General features: G+C 37.7%; 1 protein-coding gene across 1 annotated transcript in view; it reads left to right on the top strand.

The window, feature by feature from the left end:
- The window catches only part of LOC108575374 (hemicentin-2-like), a 60151-nt gene extending 39903 nt beyond the window's left edge, over positions 1-20248 (top strand). The window contains 8 exon segments of the mRNA XM_017938149.1: positions 6994-7338; positions 8523-8837; positions 9678-9829; positions 9914-10061; positions 10987-11283; positions 12220-12609; positions 13564-13881; positions 19707-20248. Of these exon segments, the coding sequence (XP_017793638.1) occupies positions 6994-7338; positions 8523-8837; positions 9678-9829; positions 9914-10061; positions 10987-11283; positions 12220-12609; positions 13564-13881; positions 19707-20248 (2507 nt within the window).
- Positions 20249-20725: the final 477 nt, after the last annotated feature.

Genomic DNA, 20725 nt, shown 5'->3' with positions numbered 1-20725 from the left:
ATATAAATATAAATTAAATCATGGATACCAGAATCGTGTTAGAGGCGTTTTACTAAATCACGAAAATTCTTTGAAAATTTAAATCAGAATAGACTTATCATTCCCGAAAAATTCAATTTTATTTCATTAAAAATTTCATTCCCAGAGAAATATACGTTTGTTCCTCGTTTCATTTCATTTACGATTAAAATGCTTCTATATCTACGTTTAAAAACAACAAAATTTTTATTTTCAATAAAAGACCAAAATTTCTACTCGAAATAATTGTTAAATTTTTTTCCTTACAAATTCACCAACAAACAATAGAACTTCTCCACTTCCTGATCGATCCAAATATTTAAAACAACCACCCGATATTTTTCCCCCAATTAAATTTCCACCATTCAGATTCTCCCGGAGGAAATATTTTCTTGGAATTGCTCGGTTGCATGTTCGAAAGCGTGTAATAAGTAATAAGCTGGAAAGCTGCTGGTCAAAGGAGGGAAATATATCGCAAATTGGCAGGGGAATCGATGCAGTTTCGCGAAGAGAGATTCTTTACCGCGCTATTTTTGATCGAGACTGATGCGTTCCGTTTAAATTCGCGTCAGAGAACTCCCATGGTACGCGTGGAAACGTTTCATCGTCCGTAAATTTGATGACTTCCAAAGCACGTCCCGTAGTATGCCGTATTCCACTGGCCGGTGAATTTTTGCGAAATTTTTATCGTTTACGCTGTACCTACGGGATCTCGCGTTCGGGAACGGAATACGGGATAGAGAGATGTTTGTCGGGGGGATAAAGATTGGAATTTCAACCCCGAGCGCAACGTTTTCACGGCTTTCCTTCTAATCATTCTCAATTTCGTTGCAATTTTACCGATTGTATAATTAGGCTACCTTTCGCCCAATTTTCCGCGCTTTTTCTGTAAGCAAACGGATTGATTGGAAATTATGGTTTTTTCGAATAATATTAATAACTAAGTATAGTTTGTATTTATACAGATATTTTTGAAATATATCGAGAAATAAGAATCTTCATTGGTGACGTACACTTTTTGAAAAAATCTTAGTCGGTAATTTATGTTTTCTCTGAGATTCGTTTTTCGAGGAATATTAATAACTAACTGAGTATAGTTTGTATTTCTGAGTGTGTCTGAATGAATATGTGTTTCTAAAGGGTGTCAGATATTTTCGAAAAATATCGAGAAATAAAGAGCTTCATTGGTAACTTATATTTTTTCTGAGACTCTTTTGTTTTTAGATGTAGCGTAGTTTGCATTTTTGAGAATAAATACGTGTAAAGTTAGACTTTTTCAGTGAAGATGAATTAATTAACATATTTTAAATACGTGTTCTATACATATACGGGAGAATTGCTTATATCGTATCTATGAGACATGGCAAAACATTTCTAAGGCGCATCAAGTATTTTCAAAATATACCAAAAAATGAGCTCAATTTGTAATTTAAATTCCCCAAAAAATTAGAAATTTACATTTCCTAAAAAAAGCTTAATTAGTAATTCATATTTTCTGAGACTCGTTTCTCCAAGTAATATCAATAACTACGTCTAGTTTCTATTTTATATAATAAATATGTACACATAAAGTTAGACTTCTTCTTGAAGACGAATTAATATACAAAACGGGGGAAAATATTTCTAACCCTTATCTAAGTATTTCCTAAATATATCAAGAACTAAAGATGAATTTCGCCGATAGCATAAAGTAATAACGATAAGACGAAAAATCGATGGATATTCACGTAGCGAATGAAATTGGGTCGCGGGTGATTAATTTCTAGGGCGAGCATCGTACAGCAATTTCCCGATTTTCCGTTGTAACTAAAGTCTGCGAGGAAATGGATAACGAGGTTAGTGTGTGGCGGTCAGGTGACCGGACGATTGATAAGGTGGCTATGAAAGCCAATAAAGTTGTAATGCCGCCGCAACTCTGAGAACCGAGAGCATAAATCGGCAAGTAGACCGATTAATTGCCCTCGTTCCGACGTAATACACACACCCTTACCCTATGGTTGTTACTGATCGCACCAACTTTTGTATTCACCGCTTCGACCAATTTGCCTTAACTCGACTTTCGGTCGGCGAGTGATTAAAACTGGAAATTTGCGGTTGCGGCAAGAAAATATACGGGATCCAAGCACACGTTACGGTAGCCTGAATCTCAGATTCATGTGCGTTTCTGGTTCGGATGTAGAAATAGGGGGAGAACGTACGTTCAACCATACTGAATAAACGAACGGTGTAGAAAAAGTTGTTGGCTGGTTTTTTGGAAATTAAGTAAACTGAATGGTATTTTTGGTGCAGAATTATTTTTAGTGGGATGAGCATTGAAAAAGGGTACAAGGGGAATTTTTAATGGTAATATTCTTGGGATGGGTGGGAATATTTGGAGATTTAACCCTTTAACGCTTGCATATTTCTTAACTTGCGGTGCCAAAAATTACGAAATTTAGTTTTTCTTTTGTAAATTATTTTCTAGGCGTTTAGAAATAAGTTTTCTATTATCTATAATGCTGTAACTCGCATTTTTGCCGTAATATGGAAAATTAATCACTTAACGCTCACATTTTTCTTAACTTGCGATGCCAAAAATTATCAATTTTTTTTTTTTTTGAGTAAATTATTTCCTAGACGTATAGAAATAAGTTTTCTATTATTTATAATGCTGTGACTCGCATTTTTGGCGTAATAGAAAAAACAACGCAATATGAAAGATGAAAGAAAATAATTAAACAAAATAGCACTTATTGCATAAATATATGTGCAAAACAGTGGATTGAAGTTTGAGAAGAAAAGTAGAAATGACTATCATATATCGTGAGATTAAATGATAATAAAAATAAAAAAGTCTATTCTATTTGCAATATTACACGTGCCTCAATAGGCCATTAATTATTATCGCGTAATACCTGATACCACGTGGCTGAACCTCTTACACTTGCAATGGAATGATAAAAAAAAAACAAGTTTCTGTAAATAAAAAAGCGTTCCCCAATTAAACTATTATCTTCTATTTTCGTGAAATTAATTTGGAGACCTTCCTTCAAAACAAACACGACAGTTTAATTAACCAAAAATATTTAAATACTGTCGCATTCTAAAATATTTCCTAGTCATCGCTAGGAAAATATAAAAGATACGTTTGCTTATCAATGAAACAAAATCGAAGAGAATATTTCGATACTGCTTCCACCTGCTTAAATTTTCCATTTTTCATTGGAATTGAATTGAAAACGCATTGAAACATTCACAGAAGCTTCGTTGCGAAACATATGCTTCCGCATCTCATATCGATTCAACAACTTCCTTCGAATTCCAGCGAAACCGTTCGTAGTGAATATTACCAACAAAAAAGCGCACGTGTCGGTGTTAAGAACGTACCAAATTGAATGCGCCGCTTCGGGTTCCAGGCCAGAGGCAGTGATCACCTGGTGGAAGGGAAACCACCAGGTGATCCCCTGGTGGAAGGAAAACCACCAGGTCAAACACACGACACATATCATAAATGTGAGTAGAACATTTTTCACAATCTATCCCGCGACTAGTTTTTCATTTTCCACGCTGCACGATATCCGCGATATAGCTCACGACAGAGGATACGCGCGAGCTTAGATTCTGAGTTCTTCGTAGTTTTCCTTCAGTCCGAACCTCACGGAGAGTTCGCTGAACTACGTACCGACCATGGAAGACGACGGGAAATATCTGACCTGTCGGGCGGAGAATCCAGTTATACCTAACAGCGCGCTGGAGGATACGTGGCGGCTGATAGTTCACTGTGAGTGAAACAAATTTAACTTGAATCTCATTTGCGGTAACCTTTCAAATTAGATAGAACGAATTGTGAATGAAAACGTTCACTCTTTAACCCTTTCGCTGCGGTAGATTGTGGCAAATGATAGATATTCAAGTAAGACTGTAAAAAATATTTTACTTTGGCTGTATGGTATCAAAATTTGTTTTGTTTAATTAAGGTGAAAGTTCACTAAGGATGGAAATTTTTGGGCGCCTATAACAACGAAAGGGTTCAATTTTGCTGAGGACATTTTTATTCTAATTCGTTCGGTATGTCTATTTTCCTAATGAAAGGAACCTCATAAGAGGAACTTGCAGTTGCATGAAAACGTTGGAAACGCTATAAATCAATTATCAGTGAAATAGTGTGATATTGAAAAATTTGCAAACAAACTCTTTTCGATAACATTCTTTAGCTATTCCATAGCAACTTTGAATATCTGTAGAAATGAATTTGGTTCCATTTAGTGTGATAATTTCAAGGTGCTCAATTTCATATAAATTAGTAGCCTGCGAATTTTTATGCATTCGTAGAAAATTTGAAGACACAAATATACACAGAATGCATATAATAAGCAAAGATATTTAGTAAATAAAACAATTGCCTATCCAGCTTCTATTTTTTAAATTACATTCATAGAAATATGAATTTGCATAAAAATCCCCAATCTAGATATTAGTTTCCTGTTATCAAAAAATTTCGTCCACAATTCAATTGCTATTCGAATAGAGCAAGACTAAAGCTGTATACCCTGTATACCCTGTAACTGTTTAAATCTGTAGAAATTAATTTAAAAAGAATAACCAAAAATTTCTAAAAAGTGATGGTACCTTTTGACAGCATTAACTTGATCGCACTTGTGTCAATTACGCATTGATTTATTACACTTGCAATCCTCAGATCCGCCGATAGTGAGAATCAAGCTAGATTCGAGTCTGAAGGCAAACGATATAAACGACGGTGACGACGTCTACTTTCAATGCGACGTTCAGGCGAATCCAGAGGCATTTGTGAGCTGGTACAAAGACGGCAAGGAACTACATCCAGAAACGACTACTGCAATTTTTTTTCCCAGTGGACGATCTCTGGTTTTACGAAGCGTGACTAGAAATTCAGCCGGTGAATATTCCTGTGCGGCATTCAACACCGAAGGAAAATCTACCAGCGAGCCTTTAATGCTGGAAATAATGTGTGAGTCTAAATGTTCAGCATTTAACCTCCTATAACCTGATTTTTCTTTATTCGCCAGAAGAAAAATTACGGTTCAATAGAATTTTCCATTTCGATGGAATATTTTTAAAAATATACAACTCAAATATATGTATATATTACGAAATAACTGCGTAAATAAATAAATATTTCGTTGGGTTTGTAGGTATAACAATATTTGAGGTGTGAGAGAATATTTCTAAACTGGGTCGAGTATTCCAGAAATAGATCGAGTAATGATACACTATATCCAACTATACATATGCTACCTCTTCGTTTCCAAGTAGTACAAGTCAATGTCATCCACCTTAGATGTAAGAATGTTTACGTTCGCTTTTACTGTAAATTTTGTATCAATTCAATCCATTGGAAATGATCATGTAATTGTTGAAATAAATAAAACGTCTTAACAAGATCAACAAAATTTATTTATTTTAACACGTTCACATTTTAAAACCACTTACGATACAACTTGGGAACCAATCGGTCTGTATAGAAGAAATATTTCTCGAAATGCCAATTAACTATCTTCCATTCTTCAAATCATAAACCAACCACATCCTTAACCTGAATTTCCTTCGTTTATGAGAAGAAAAAATTACAGTTAAAATTACTCTAATATTTTTCCAGATATTACACTGAATACTATTCACTACCTTCATCTTTCACAGCGATTTTCACCCCCGTCAACGGGGACGATTGTCAATAAAAAAAGAATATTTTTCTCAGTGCTACAATATACCAAAGTTTCACCGATAACGGTGATCATCACTTCGGAACGTTCCAATTCTCATTGCAAACTCACTTCTACGCAGAGTACACACGTACACAAGATCATCCACTTTGCTCGTTTCCTGGTTCGCCGAATGTGTTTTGTTCAGTCTCGCGCGTCCGAACAACGGAGACGCGAAGAAAAAACGCTGGACATTCATGCAGCAAATCGATGGGGGGTAGCGCGTGATTAATCTGCAGCGCAAGCGGTGAAGGGCAATTTCCCGACCTGCCGTTGTATCTAAGGTCTACGAGGAAAAGGATAACGAGGTTAGAGCGCGGTCGGTTGAGAGGAAGGGGGGTTGGTCGGTCAGGTGGCAGAACGATTGATGAGGTGGCTATGAAAGCCAATAAAATCGCAATGCTGCCGCAACTCCTAAGGACCAGAGGCATAAATCGGCAAGTAGACCGATTAATTGGCCTTCTCGCGACGTACAGTACCTGTAGCTATAGTTGTCGCTGATCGTACCAACTTTTGTATCCACCGCCTCGACCAATTTGCAGTAAGTTTGCTTTTGGTCGGCGACTGAGTAAAACTGGAAATTTGCGGTTGCGGCAAGAAAATATACGGGATCCAGCACGTTGCGGTGGCCTGGATTTCATTGTCAGATTCGTCTGCGCTTGCCATTCGGAAGTAGAATTAGGAAGAAAACGTATGGAACGACGGGGTGACTCGCGTTTCGCAACCGGAGAGGCTGTAGGAATATAGATTTGAGCTGCTCGTTGGATTTCGTTTGTTTGGAGACGAGAGAAATTTAATGTTGTATATAGAGGTTTTAGTAAGTTCTGTGGAGAATGGAGTAATTTTGTATTTCATCTGTAAACAACGTTATCTGATAAACCTGTACAAACATTATCAAATAAAGCTCTTCAAACCTTCTCAAACTTCTTCAAACATTGTCAAACGAACCTTATAAAAGATTGTCAAATAAACCTTTTCAAACCTCTTCAAACATTATCGAACAAATCTCTTCAAACCATCCAGATCTGAAATCAAGTTGAAAATGTGCTTAATATAATACGAAAGAATGAAATCAGTCGTCGAACAAAGCTGACTGTATAGGATTATTTAGATCAGAGCAGGCCAAAAAGAACCATAGTTTATTTTTATCATTAAAACCGTGTCGCGATAAGGAATCTATTAGATATTTAGGAATGCTGTTTTGTGGGTGTTTGAAGGTTTTACGATAACCCTGTTGTTTTGTGGTGTTTTTCAGTTCCGATGATAGAAGTATCAGCGGTGGCTGGCATGAAAGCTGAATTACTTTGCGACATCGATCCAGCTAGCAGGAGTGAAGTGGTGAGCATGGTTTTTTGGTACAAAGACGGAAGGGATGGCGAGCCAATATACAGCTTGGACGCTCGCGGGAAATCGATAGCACAAGCGGGGCTCTGGTCAGATCCAGACGTATTCGGCGAAAGGGCGACCATGAGGACAAACGTGAAGCCCGCGAGATTGGAGATCGATCTCTTGGAAGCGGCCGACGCGGGAGTGTACAGGTGTAGACTGGATTACAAAAATAGCCCGACGAGAAATCAGAAAGTTAACCTCACAGTGATAGGTGAGTGCTCTCTCTCTCTCTCTCTCTCTTTTCTCTCTGCCCTTCCACATTTTCTCTCTCCTGTTTTCCACTATTTCTCTCGTTTCTCTCTTCTGTCTCTCCTTTTTTCTCTCGTCGCTCTCTCTTTCTCTCAACATAATGTACAAATTAATGCTACTTTCATTACTATTTTGTATTCAATTGAAATTAGTTTCTACATTAATCACAATAAATATTTGTTATTTATTCTTTTTAAAAATGCCACTAAGATTCTTATAGTACATGTACCTATTCATTGTCACAATAATACAAATTTTATTTTTAATCATTCTCAAATTCCCAAATTTAATAATAATAATTTTTATATTTAATCAATTTTGTCTAAAATTTCCTCGTAAAATAAGTGACGAAACGAAACCGTAATACGAATAAACAAAACAGACATTATTCAATTAGTTTGAAAAATTAGTTATGAATTCTGTGGTACTTTTAGTCCACGATGCTAACACGATTTTGAATTAATTAATTGAACACGGTACAAGCTCAACAGGTGCTATTGTGACATTCGTATTCCCGCATTGGTGTTAAAGAATATCTGTTATTACGTATTTTTTTAAGTATCACGCGACTTCATTTCACGGAGCGTCACCTTCAGCAATTTTATCATGCAAGCGTGCAGCAGCGTGCTTAAGTAAAGCCGTTTGCCTGCAATTTAGCGCTGCTTTATGGCGCTAGGATCATTTATAGCGTTTAATTATTGTGTATTCATCTTACTAATACGAAATATGGTGGATTGTGTAGTTTCTCATTTTTACAGAAAAATTGCACTCGATATTGAAACAGGATAAATAGTAAAATGAAAAATGTGTAACGTCTTTAAAATGTATTAAACATTTTACAAAATACTTTTATATCACTAATAAAAAAACTTCACTCCATGAAAATGATATATGAGAAAAAGAATTTTTTCAAAATGAAATAGTTTAAAAATATTCCTCAATACGCCATTTTTTATCAGATTAAATCTAAAATAACCGTTTCAAATGCTAAATTAAGACACGGCAAATTTCATTCGCACGAAATTAAATTAATAAGTCGTAAAAACTCAGCCGAAAAATAACATTTGACAGCAAAATTTGTGTAAAAAGAAAAAAAGCTCAAAATACCCAGGTTATACGATTCACATAAATTTCTCTTTGCGGCAGTGCCACCAAACAAGCCGGTGATTTACATCGGCGCGGGTAGAAGTTTGGCCAAGACACTGCAGGCCTTCAACGAGGGTAGCGAGTTATCCTTACTGTGCGAAGTAATCGGGGGTTCACCGCCACCGAAGGTCACGTGGCATTCCGAGGGGAGGATGTTGGATAACACGTATACATTCGAGCATGGTGATACCACGAAAAATCGTCTCGATATCCTCAACGTCACCAGGGAATTTCTCGGGGCTAGGCTAATATGCCGGGCGAGCAATACTAATCTCATCTCTGATCTGACTGCCGAGATTACTTTGGATATTAATTGTAAATAACGAACAGATTCAGTTTGTTAACGTTACCGAAATATTTGTTTCTCGTTAAACGTGGCGTGTGAACTTAACGAAATGTTTGTCACGTGTTTTAGTAGATTGAGAACCTGGTATGTTTATCAAATTAAATATAAAATGCATATTAAATTTAAATATAAAATTAAATATCGTAGGCACATAGAAGAGTTAGATTATCTGGTAAGACACACTATTTTAGACACACTTTTGTCACAAATTTATGACAAAAGGAAACGGAAAACGTGATTTTGAGAAGATACGATTTTTAGGTTATGTTCGTGCATGAAAATTTGGAAGAAAGATTTAAAATGAATTTCCCGTAGCTTCCACTGTTTCATTTGTAATACTACCTAATTGAGGTATTCACTATTATCGTATAATAATAAAATTAGAATAATAAATAAATAATATTTTTCTTCATCGATGGAATATTTTACGTCAATTAGCTTTCAATCTCAAACTTCCTAAAATTCATTTTATTTCCTTCAAAATAAAATACAGGTCATTTTATCACATATTCGACTAACAACGAGAAATACTAAACACCACCAGGAAAATGTGCAAAATATTCCTTAACGTAACGAAACCGAAGAGTATATGTAACTTTCACCCAAAAATTTCGATATTCCAAAATTTTTATTCCTTCCACAAACATTTCGAAATCACGTATAATTTACCAAGCAACGTTTCGAATATCGTATCAATTTAATAATAAAAAAAAAAAAGAAAGAAAAAAATGTACATTTCCGTATTGAAACACATTTCCATAAATTCAGCGGTGAAACATCGATATTCGACGATTTCCTTCGAATTCCAGTGAAACCGTTGGTAGTGAATATCACGAACAAACAAGAGTATTTGTCCGCGTTGAAAACGTACGACATCAAATGCGCCACTTCCGGTTCCAAGCCAAAGGCCGTGATCACCTGGTGGAAGGGGAACGACCAGGTCAAACATATGGCCAGAACTGTGAGTATAACATTCTTGGATCTACTACGTTCGTCACGTTTGATTTTCCATACTGTACGACGGATACGCGCGAGCTTACATTAGATTCTGAGTTCTTCGTAGAACGTCACGGAGAGTGTGCTGAGTTACGTACCGACCATGGAAGACGACGGGAAATATCTGACCTGTCGGGCGGAAAATCCAGTTGTACCTGACAGCGCGTTGGAAGATAGGTGGCGACTGGTAGTTCACTGTGAGTGAAACAAATTTAACTTGACTCTGATTTGTGGTAACCTTTTGAAATTAGATTAAACGAATTATGAACACACTTTCGTCCTGACGGCACAAAAGCGTCCACTTTGAAAGTTCTACTTTTGCTGAAAATGATACTCTTTCGCTTTAATTCGTATCGTTACAACTGTCTCTTCGGGTAAATTCGTTCTTGCGTTTCAACGTGTTAAATGCATTCAATTGTCACGGTCCGTTAAATTGTTTGGTCAGTAAAGTAGCTATGTTAACGATATTACGTTCCATTTAGGTATTTTGTACTAACGTATATTTTGTATATTTAAGAACAATATATAATATGTATTTTGGAAATAAAAGTACTAAACGATACTTTGAACACTCTATAATCATGTACTAAACGTTCCTTTTGATCGAATTCATATTTTCCGAGAAAAAAATTTCTGAAGAAACCACCTTTTTCCACGCTCGCAAACGAGAATATGCTCTTAACCTTCGGAAGACGGTTGCCGGGTCACCACTGACCCGACATTTAGACGACAATAGAAACTGAGATACGGCTCTCCTTTTCTTATATTATAAATATATTTGTTATTTCACTCGTAACGTATTTTAAACAATATAATGCCTAATAAAATAAAAAACGTGGTTTCGCTTAAGCACGAAAGATTTTAGTATTGGGTCACATTTGACCCGGAAATAGTTGAATGAAAATGTTAAAAGAACACCACAATTTAATTGCCATTCAAACAGAGTGAGTCCTAAAAATAACTGTACTCTGTCTAATTTTCAAAATCTGTAGATATTAATTAAAAAAAAAATTTATTCCTCAATGGTGAAAATTTCGTTGTTTCAAACACTGGTGGTGTTTAAATTATTTAAATTACTTCAACCGTATTCTGGGGTTGACTTATTGCACTTACAATTCACAGATGTGCCGATAGTGTCGATCAAGCTAGGTTCAAGTCTGAAGGCGAACGACATAAACGAGGGTAATGACGTCTACTTCGAATGCGAGGTTCAGGCGAATCCGAAGGCGCACAATTGGGTGATATGGTACAAAGACGGCAAGGAGCTACGTCGAAACGCGACTGCTGGAATTTACCTTCACAGTGGACGATCTCTGGTTTTACGAAGCGTGACTAAAAATTCTGCCGGTGAATATTCCTGTACGGCATCTAATGACGAAGGAAAATCTTCCAGCAAGCCTATAACGCTGGATATAATGTGTGAGTTGTAGCGTTAAGCATTTAACATAAAAATTATAGTACAAAGAAAATACGAGGGATTAGACGTGCAAAAATGTTTCCAGAAATATTGTCTAGAATAAATTTAATCACATGGTATTATTTATTACACTTATGTTGTAATAATATTGACGAGCCAAAACGATTCTATTAAAAGTCATATATTAATGATTTCGAAAAAAAATTATTTCTACTATTTTCTTCCGAATTTGACAAATTTCGTCTGAAACACTTTTTCTTTCAATCTTAAGGAGAATAAGATAATTTATATATTGTTATTTAATTACTTGCAATTACTAAAAACTTCACCTCTGAAGATATGCTAAAACTGTGACATGTTTAAATGTATACTAATAGTTTAAAGAAAAAGCTAAACTCTTAATATACACAAAATTAGAATTTCCTAAACCACAAATACTCCAAATAATTTCTATAATACATTTAAACATCTAAAAAATTTCATACACAGTAGGACCCCCTATAACGCAGGAAATATAATACAAATTACGTTCCACCGACGTCGCGTTTTGGGCCAAATTTTTTTCCTTTCCTTTTTAAATTTACTTGTTTAACGCCGGGTCAGCTTATTCGCCATTAGCGACCACAGGGCAAAATTTAATTAACCCAAAATTACAAAATTACGAATTTAGAATTTGTATGTTCTCTATTTTTTTTTTATCACGTTATACAAAGGTAATAGTAATTTTTTTCTCGCGTTAAACGGTGCCCCAGTGTATTCCACATTTCCAACCAAAACACCTCGTCTAACCTAATAAACCTGCAAACTCTAGAAAAAGAAAAGAAGAAATTAGCTGTCGTGGCAAAATTCCTTTGTACCCGAAAAGAAAAGAAACGAAGTGAAAAGGAAAGATTGGTGATTAGGTGGATTATTCGAGCCGTGTCTTGTCGCATTTTCAGACGCCCCGATCTGCAAGGAGGGTTCCTCCACCCAAGTGGTAGGCGCATTGAAGCACGAGACGATCTCTCTGGTCTGCGGTGTGCAGTCCAAGCCGCCGCCCAAGACTTTCCACTGGACCTTCAACAATTCCGGGGAGCTAATGAACGTACCGGCCAACAGATTCACGCATGTGAAGCCGCTCAGCTTGATCACTAGCCACTGGCACGGGTCCAGACTGAATTATACACCGGCCAACGACATGGACTACGGAACGGTCGCATGCTGGGCGAAAAACCGGATAGGGGTGCAAAAGACGCCGTGTCTTTTTCAGATCATCGTTGCCGGGAAACCCTATCCCTTGCAGAATTGTACAGCCCTTCAGTCGACCGGCCCGTACGCGTATCGAATGGGTAAGGGACACTGGAACCCTCCTTTTGACCTAAATCCTGCTAACTATGCTATTACGTTCGCTCGTCATAGACGGACGTTTACAGGCCCGCGCTCGATAGCCACCACGTATTGTGTTCAACAGCTTGTTTTCCAACGTATACACAGGGTGTCTCGTAACTCTTCGAAAATCCGGGAATGGAGGGTTGCTGGGGTGACCCTGAACAACTTTTTCCTTGTCCAAAATGTAGTTTGAAGCTTCGTTTTCGAGTTATTAACGAAAAACACTGGCCAATCACAGCGCCCGTAGCGCCCGCGCTCAGGGACGAGCGAACAGAGATTCACCAGTGCGCTATCGTGAACGACGCTTATGCGTGACTTCTCGGTTATCGATTGCTGACAAAAAAATTTGACTTTGCACCGCTATTTTTATAAGGATTAGAGAAATGGTTTTTTGCCGTCATTCCGACGTTTGTATAAATTTTTGAAAAAAACGAAAATAGCGAAGGTCGTTTTTACAATTTTTTTATTTCAGCTCGAAATGAAAATCTAAAAAATACGTTTTGTAGATCTATGTCAATGATACGCACGCTGAAAATTTCATCGAAATCGGTTAATGTTTCTATGAGCTACAAACGGTTAAAGATTGTGAAAATCGCACTATCACTACTTTCGGCGTAAAGCTGTAATAAATCTGCAGATTCTTACAATTAGTTAAATCGTCATCCTGTAAATGTTCCTCCAGTACAAATTACAAAATTCCTAAAAGAAGAAACGTTATTTTAATTGAAAGAGTAATTATCCACAAAAATACAAGAAACTTAATAGAAACAGATTACACACGAAGTACCATAAAATAGAATCAATCAGTGGAATATTAGAAAATTAAGAACGTTATATTCCGTAACACGAAAAAGCTCTTCCCTTCGGTCGCTCTTCTTCAAAGCCTCCTCCGCTTTTTTTCCTCCGTACAATAGGCCACGAGGATTTTAAAGCCACCGACTCGAGGGACGCGGACTGGTTAATCGTGAGATGCTCCGGAGGATTTGACGGCGGTTTGCCCTTAACTAATTACGAACTGGAGGTCTATAGCGAGCAGAACGTTTATCACGTCAATACCATCTACTTGAACCACACAGAGAAATCCAGTTCGTCCGGTCCGGTTTTCGAGGTTCCTGGTTTAGAACCCGGTCGTAAATATAGGTTACATCTGTACGCTGTCAACGCTAAGGGACGAAGCGATCCTGTGGTCCTCGAACCGGTCACGCTCAAAGCAGTTGCTATGTACACCACCGGTGAGTTCGTTCTTTCTTTCTCTACAATTTTTTTTTTTTTTTTTTTTTAAGCAGAACAAACTTTTTGAAAAAACAGAGCACGAACCGCATTCGTTGCATGCTTAAGCCTGTTTCGTGCTTATTGATGGTGGCAGTTGGGTATATTTAAGATGTTTATTAACGAGTCAATTTCTGACTCTCTAATTGAGAATCGCTCGAATAGCAAAAAGCGTGGTGTGATATAGAGGGTGGTTAGACTGCAGTGGTAGTTGTGCTACTTGTGTTATAATTACAGTATTATCGTCTTGGAAATATGTGTACACAGATAGTTCAGGCGTGATGATAAATATGAAGTAATAGTTTGGCATATGAGTACGTATCTCTGTAATTTTTCTATGTAGAGGTTTAAAACTATCAACTCAAATAAGAAAACTGAATTTTGTGTAACTCGATTAATTTATAGAAATTCAGATCAATTATGTTGAACCAATTTGATATTTTTCATTTTTTTTTGTAAATTTTTATATTATTTATATTTTAGATTTTAACGTACATTTTTATACTTAAAATTATATTTTGCATTTGTTATTTTTTGGTAGATTTGTAGCATGCAATTGTCTTCAGTTTACACGTTACTCCATATGTACGTAACACAATATCTATTATTCTGAATTGAATTCACATTTGCACTACTTGTTCCACGTAATTTTAATTCTACGGTATTAAGTACGTTCTATCGTCAGTACCAAATTAATTAAAATATAAAATACTTGGATGCAAAACTGATTAAGAGCAGAACGGTTTATTCTCGTAACTCCATTGAACTTTCACAACGGATTCTGTTAAATAAAATATATTAATTCCGCGAAAATAAACGGGCTGATTTGTGTTTCGTTTCTGTGGGTGAATAACACGTGGTTGAATATTCGATAATAACAATTGCGCAACGACGATTAACGACACATAAAAGGGAATATTAATAACCTGAACAATGCTCTCTTATTCTTTCTCGCTTATTCCCTCTCGCTCTCGTTGTTTTCACTAATCACGCGGTTCTACTGTTTACTCTCTGCTTCTCTCTAAGACACTGACCGTTTCGCCAATCTCGAGTCGTTTCGAGCATCAGCCATAGATCATGTCTATCCCAGAACGTTCACACAAATTCAAAACAAACACACGACATTCACGCCATCACTCACAACATATCAGTAAAACCAAATCCACAGTTTCCACGATGCTGGAATTCAAGGATAATTAAATTTACTACAAAATTCTGAAAAATAGTCAGGCTGTGTATTAAATAGCTTCACTGAATCACACATCATTGCAATCACTCTTAATTATTTCCAAATAACTTCATTCACACTTAAACTGAAACCAACAGAAATTCGATAAAATCGTGATATTAAACCAATATTTCGACGTTCTTAATTGCCGCAAGATATTTCCCTTGGCGCGCTAGCTAAATTATCGTCCCAAATTATAAACAGCAGAGTAAATCATTATAAACGCACTTCCGTCATCTCTCGTTGGAAACTATGGGGAAAACTGGAGAGGCCAGGCGTCGAGTATATATTCAAGGCACAAAAAGAGCGTAAACATGAACGAGGTCCTTTGGCAAAAGGGGAACGCGTTCGCGACATTTGTTACGTGTCTCAATTAGCCGGAATTGTATCACAAGTTCAACGACCCGTGACATCGCGTCGCGAGCACCACGTTGCAAGCTTTCACGAGCGCAATTATACGCGTATCCGCATTAACTTCAACCCCCTATTCCTGAGCCGCTTTTCTTCTTGCATACGATACGTTTCTTGGTATCCTCCTTTTTCACGGAGGCTGAATTAAAATCCCATAAAGAGCGGGTCCCTTTCCACGCTGCTGTCTCATTCGAGGCGCATTTATCGCCTTTAATTTCCATCCTCATGGTTTATTCATGCTGGCCCGTGGACGATTTCGCTTGTGTGTGTGCAAACGTTCGCACGCTTCTCTCTTTCTATCTATCTGTGTGTGTATGTTCACGTGGGTCCACGTGTGGTTGTATAGGTGTGTCGGTGTAGAGGCACGTTCGCGACACGGGCTCATCTTTAGATCTCGGCTGTATACGTTCCAGTGATAATGCCGAGCCCGGCCTGGACCACCTCCAATCGTGCCCCTAACCTTTACGAACCTCTTCGAACCCGTTTCAACTGGTTTCACCGTCATTTCCTGCTAACGTGGCCTCGTAAGGAACGCGAAATAGAGGTTTTATGAACGTGAACGATTGCATTAGACGAAATGGATTTGTTCTGTACTGCTATGCTTCATTTCAGTGACGTCTACCGCGGTCAGATGTAGCGTTACGTTAGATCACCGTTTCTCAATGGAGAGTGTATAAGCCACACTGGCGGGAAATTTGAATAATTTCGCGGGTGATTTGAAAACGTTGGGTTAGGAAAATCACCATTTTGGGCGATGAATTGTTGATTATTTTGCCGAGTTGAGTTCGATTTATGTCTTGTAATATACAAAGTGTAACGCATGATTTGTATTCATTGAAGAAAGTCAAGTTACATCGAAAATAGTTTCACCTATGTTTCTTTTTTATTTCAAGTACCTATTTAAACTTAATATTCTTCAGAAATTTAAAAATCAGAAGGATTGAAGTCTTTGAGGCGTTGAGGTGGTGCATGATTCAAAAAAGGTTGGGAAACATTGTATTAGATGGATTCGTTTGTACGTTTCGCGATTTATGAGAAGTGGCTATTTTCAGATCTGTGGTTAGGTTTTGGGTGATAGACACGTTCCTCAAAATAATTAGAGAATCACATATCGCAGCCGTTGTGCCAGTCAATACGGCACTGTATAATTTTTGGGAATTTTTTTGCAAAAGCAAAGCTTGGTGTTAGCACTATTGCACTGTAAGTTGTGACAAAAATAGAAGAGGACAAAGTTTCATTACTTTTAATACCCGATACGATGTCTTCGTTAGATTGCTTAAATTCGCAATGATTTTCTCGTAATGACGACACAACGAATTTTTTTAAATCGCCAGCTATAATTTTTTATTGTATTATACGGAAGTGGTTGGAGAGACAAATTCAACGACTCGCTACAAAACTCATTTTTAAACTCAATTTCGTGACAATGATTGGTGTGACATAACCAGTGACACACTATTAAATGGAAATAGATATTTTATCGTATGTACTGCGAAACTCAAGACCGAATCATTTTTTTTTTTTTTTTCAAGATCTCAACAAGGATTTAAAAAAATTTCAGGATCTCCCCAAACTTAAATTCGCTTAAATTAAAATTTGAAATTAACACTACAAATACAACGATTACGTTTGCTTCACATTCAATAACTGTCCCAATACTCCCGAACAACGAGCGTACTCGAAACAATTCCTTTTTAGCTACGCACAAACGACTCCATCTCCTCCGAATCCTACCCCTTTCTTCGCTAATTTCGTTTAAAGTTAAACCGGTGTACTATGAAGTATTTACCTTGATTACAAATTGCCTGCAAACGTTAGCCGTACATAAATCAAATTATCGCAGTATATGTTTGCCCGGGAATAGATACGTACACATCGGCGCAACTGCACACAGATGAGCGTGCACATACGAAACCGTTCGTTGGCTAACGAACCAAAGCGTTTTCTGAATGCCAAAGAGCCTCGGCCATCGTCGTCAGTGGTCCAGTCTCTTCCTCTTTTCCTTCTTAATCTTTCCTACCGGAAGTTCTTTACGTTTTCTTCGTGATCCAATAAATACAGGAAGAAGCAAATCTCGTTTGCCGGACACGTCTGAAACGCTTACGTACCAACGACGCGACGTTGTCGTCGTCTGATTCGAACGTTCCTTACGACGAAACTGAGACGAGTCTCTCGTCGTTTCGTTCAGAAAGGAACGTCCAAGTCATGATCCTTTTCTTCGTTGATGAACTGACGATGACTGGTTTCGTAACGAAATACGCAATACGAATGATCGTGAAACTGGTAACGCTTGAAATGAAATTTCTCCAGCCTCGTTGTACAATTTTTAGAGGTTCTCCAAGCTTTTAATTAATCGTTAATTGGCGACATTACGGGATATGAAAATATTCCAGTAATTTTGAACATTTCTAGGTTGCGAGGGAATGTTTAATTGGAGACTGTGGGCATTAGGGTAATTTCAGCATTTCGTGTTTTTATAATTTTGTTCGTTTTTATGGAGGTTTCGGTGTAAGTGTTGTGAAAGTTTTAATATTGCCTCGTTAATAATTTATCAGGAGAAAATTATTGTTGTAATTATTACGTGCTAAGCGATATTAGGTGTATTTGCCATTATTTTCTTTTCTAAACTAGCCAGTGTAATTGGTTATAAATTCTTCAATTTTGATTAAATTCAAATTTCTAATTTCTGAACTTAAAATTATTGAAACTTAAATCTTTAATTTCTAAACTTACATTTACTTAAATTTAAATCTAAAATTAACTTTTTTCTATATAAAAATAGAAGTGAACAATTGAAGGATTGAACTCTTTAAACATTATTAATACACTTTGTTTAAATATCACGTGACACGCTTTATTCTCGCGTAGCACATAAAGTAAAATTTATAAATCTATTTTCACAATTATATACAACGAACTGCTACAAATTCTCCACGAAGAAACGAAACGGATTGTAACCATTCAATCTACACTAGAAATTAAATTCATCTTCCGCTAACCAGCACAATTGACATCATAATTCCTCATCGAATAACAATTGATCCACTCTGCAAAAAAAAAGAAAAAACAACTCCTGGGTCGTTTCAATTCCTCCCGACGGACCTTTCGGAAACGCGGCTAATTAAATCGTCGAGGATCCATTACAAAATTCACCGCAGCCGGTCGAATGAGTCTTAATTACATTTCTAACTGCGCAAACGTAGCCGCGGCGCGTCAAGGCGAAATTTCGAAATTGGCTGCCGTTCAATAACGAAATTCAATTATCCCATGTCCTATCTGCGAACATAAAATCTACGCTGTGTTACCTACACACACACACACACAATATACTCGATCGATCCGTAGCGATAACGTTGGAAAAACTTTCGTCGATCACAGACGGCTACACGTTAACAGTCGTCAGCAGTTTTAAAAAGCTTGTAGCAGGCTCTCTACACGTTGCAAGAAGCTTGATTGTTATAGCAAACAAATTTGATTTTTATTTACCGACACAGCTTTCGGCAACTTTAACATGTTGACTGCCATAGTGGTCACCTATGACCAGAGATTGCTTCCTCAAATGTTTCAAATAATTAAAATAAAATGAATATCGTCAACTAAAAATTTCGAACGTCATAGCTAACTAGACATTATTTTGAATTAAAAAAGAAATAATAATAATAGAGAATAATGCATAGTGGCCCCCTGAGTAAAACCTGTAAATGTGGCGTAGCAGTCAACGTGTTAACAATTAGACTGCAAATAAACACATTCGAGTTCTAATATTGTACAGAGTTCGGTGTTCAAGAATAGCAAACGTCAGAGAGCCGGCGAGTCCTGTAATCATTCATCTATAAATAAACATTGCCCAGTTTACAGAGCAGCAATAGGCTTGTACCTAAATAGAACAAATTAATTAACTGAAATAACGCCAAGAATGACCAGCACAAAATAAAAATAGCTCAGCTCAATGGGGAACAATTGTAACGAATAAAACCAGGCAACACTCGGTATCCTAGCACTCCAGGAACCATACCTAATAAACAACAACCTGAACTGTATCACAATCTTGGAATAATCTGTTCTCTGCAACGAGGCTCGTTAGCATCTCTGCTTCTTCTCGAGAAAACCTCGGTCCTTTACGCGAGTCACGTTCTCTTCTGTCCTCAGATCGCGGAACATCCGACGACAGCACCGACTACAGCCTCCTGGTAGCCTGTTTCGCCAGCGGGGTAACAGCCGTGTGCATTCTAATCGTCGGCATAACATTGACCCTGTACCGGCGTAGCCATCCGATGCAATCGATCAAGGCGCACAGCAAAGTGGTGCAATACGGAAACAAAGAGCACAGGGTGGTGATAGCGCCGCTGAACAAAGAATCGAGGGACGAGATGAAGGGACAAACGGCCGGTGATATGGCCGACGACGATCCCGACGTGATTCCAAACAAAATGGACAAAAGGCCAAACGTCCTCGAGGCGAATTACGAGACCGCCAAGTCCGACAAAACGAAGGATTTCAGTCACCTGGAAGAACTCGATTATCCGTCGCCCTCGTCGGTGTTGCACACGAAAGACTCGTGGGTCTATTCGAACGGTTGTGTGGAGAAGGTGGAGAAGAACCTGAGCCCTCTGAGACCAAGCACGCTTCCAGTGCATCGTAGCCACGATATCTACACGAGAAGCTTGCGCGTTCAAGAAAGCTGTATATAGACGACTCTGATGGTTTGCTGGCAATCGTGGTAACTATGACCGATGCTGGTCAAATTGACGAGTCGAGCGCCGGTTCGATTCCTCTTACTCTTCGAGCAGCATCCCCCGGATCAACGTGAGATATTCTTAGCGACGGAGAATATTTTACGGTTATACACGGTGGCAGTTAGTTCACGCGTGTGGTCACACGAACGTGAAAAATTTCGCCAAGTTCTAGCGACTATTTTTCACCGCGGATTAAATTTCACTCTTCAAGGCGTTCTCTTCGCCGCCGCTCTAAATTCGCCGCGCGAAAACAACGACAAACGCGGGGAAATAAAGACACCGAATCCTACAGATCAATGTGAAATATTCGCGAAAATTTCCATACTTCACTGGTGATCAAACAGGCGAATTTCACTGTCGCTACGAATATTCCGTTGCCACTGCCTCAGCGAATATTTCTTGCTGGTCTGGGGGCTCCTTAACCCTTTCGCT

The sequence above is a fragment of the Habropoda laboriosa genome, unplaced genomic scaffold, assembly GCF_001263275.1.
Source record: "Habropoda laboriosa isolate 0110345459 unplaced genomic scaffold, ASM126327v1 scaffold143, whole genome shotgun sequence".
NCBI classification, from domain to species: Eukaryota; Metazoa; Arthropoda; class Insecta; order Hymenoptera; family Apidae; genus Habropoda; species Habropoda laboriosa.
This window is presented reverse-complemented; position numbering and strand designations above follow the sequence as displayed.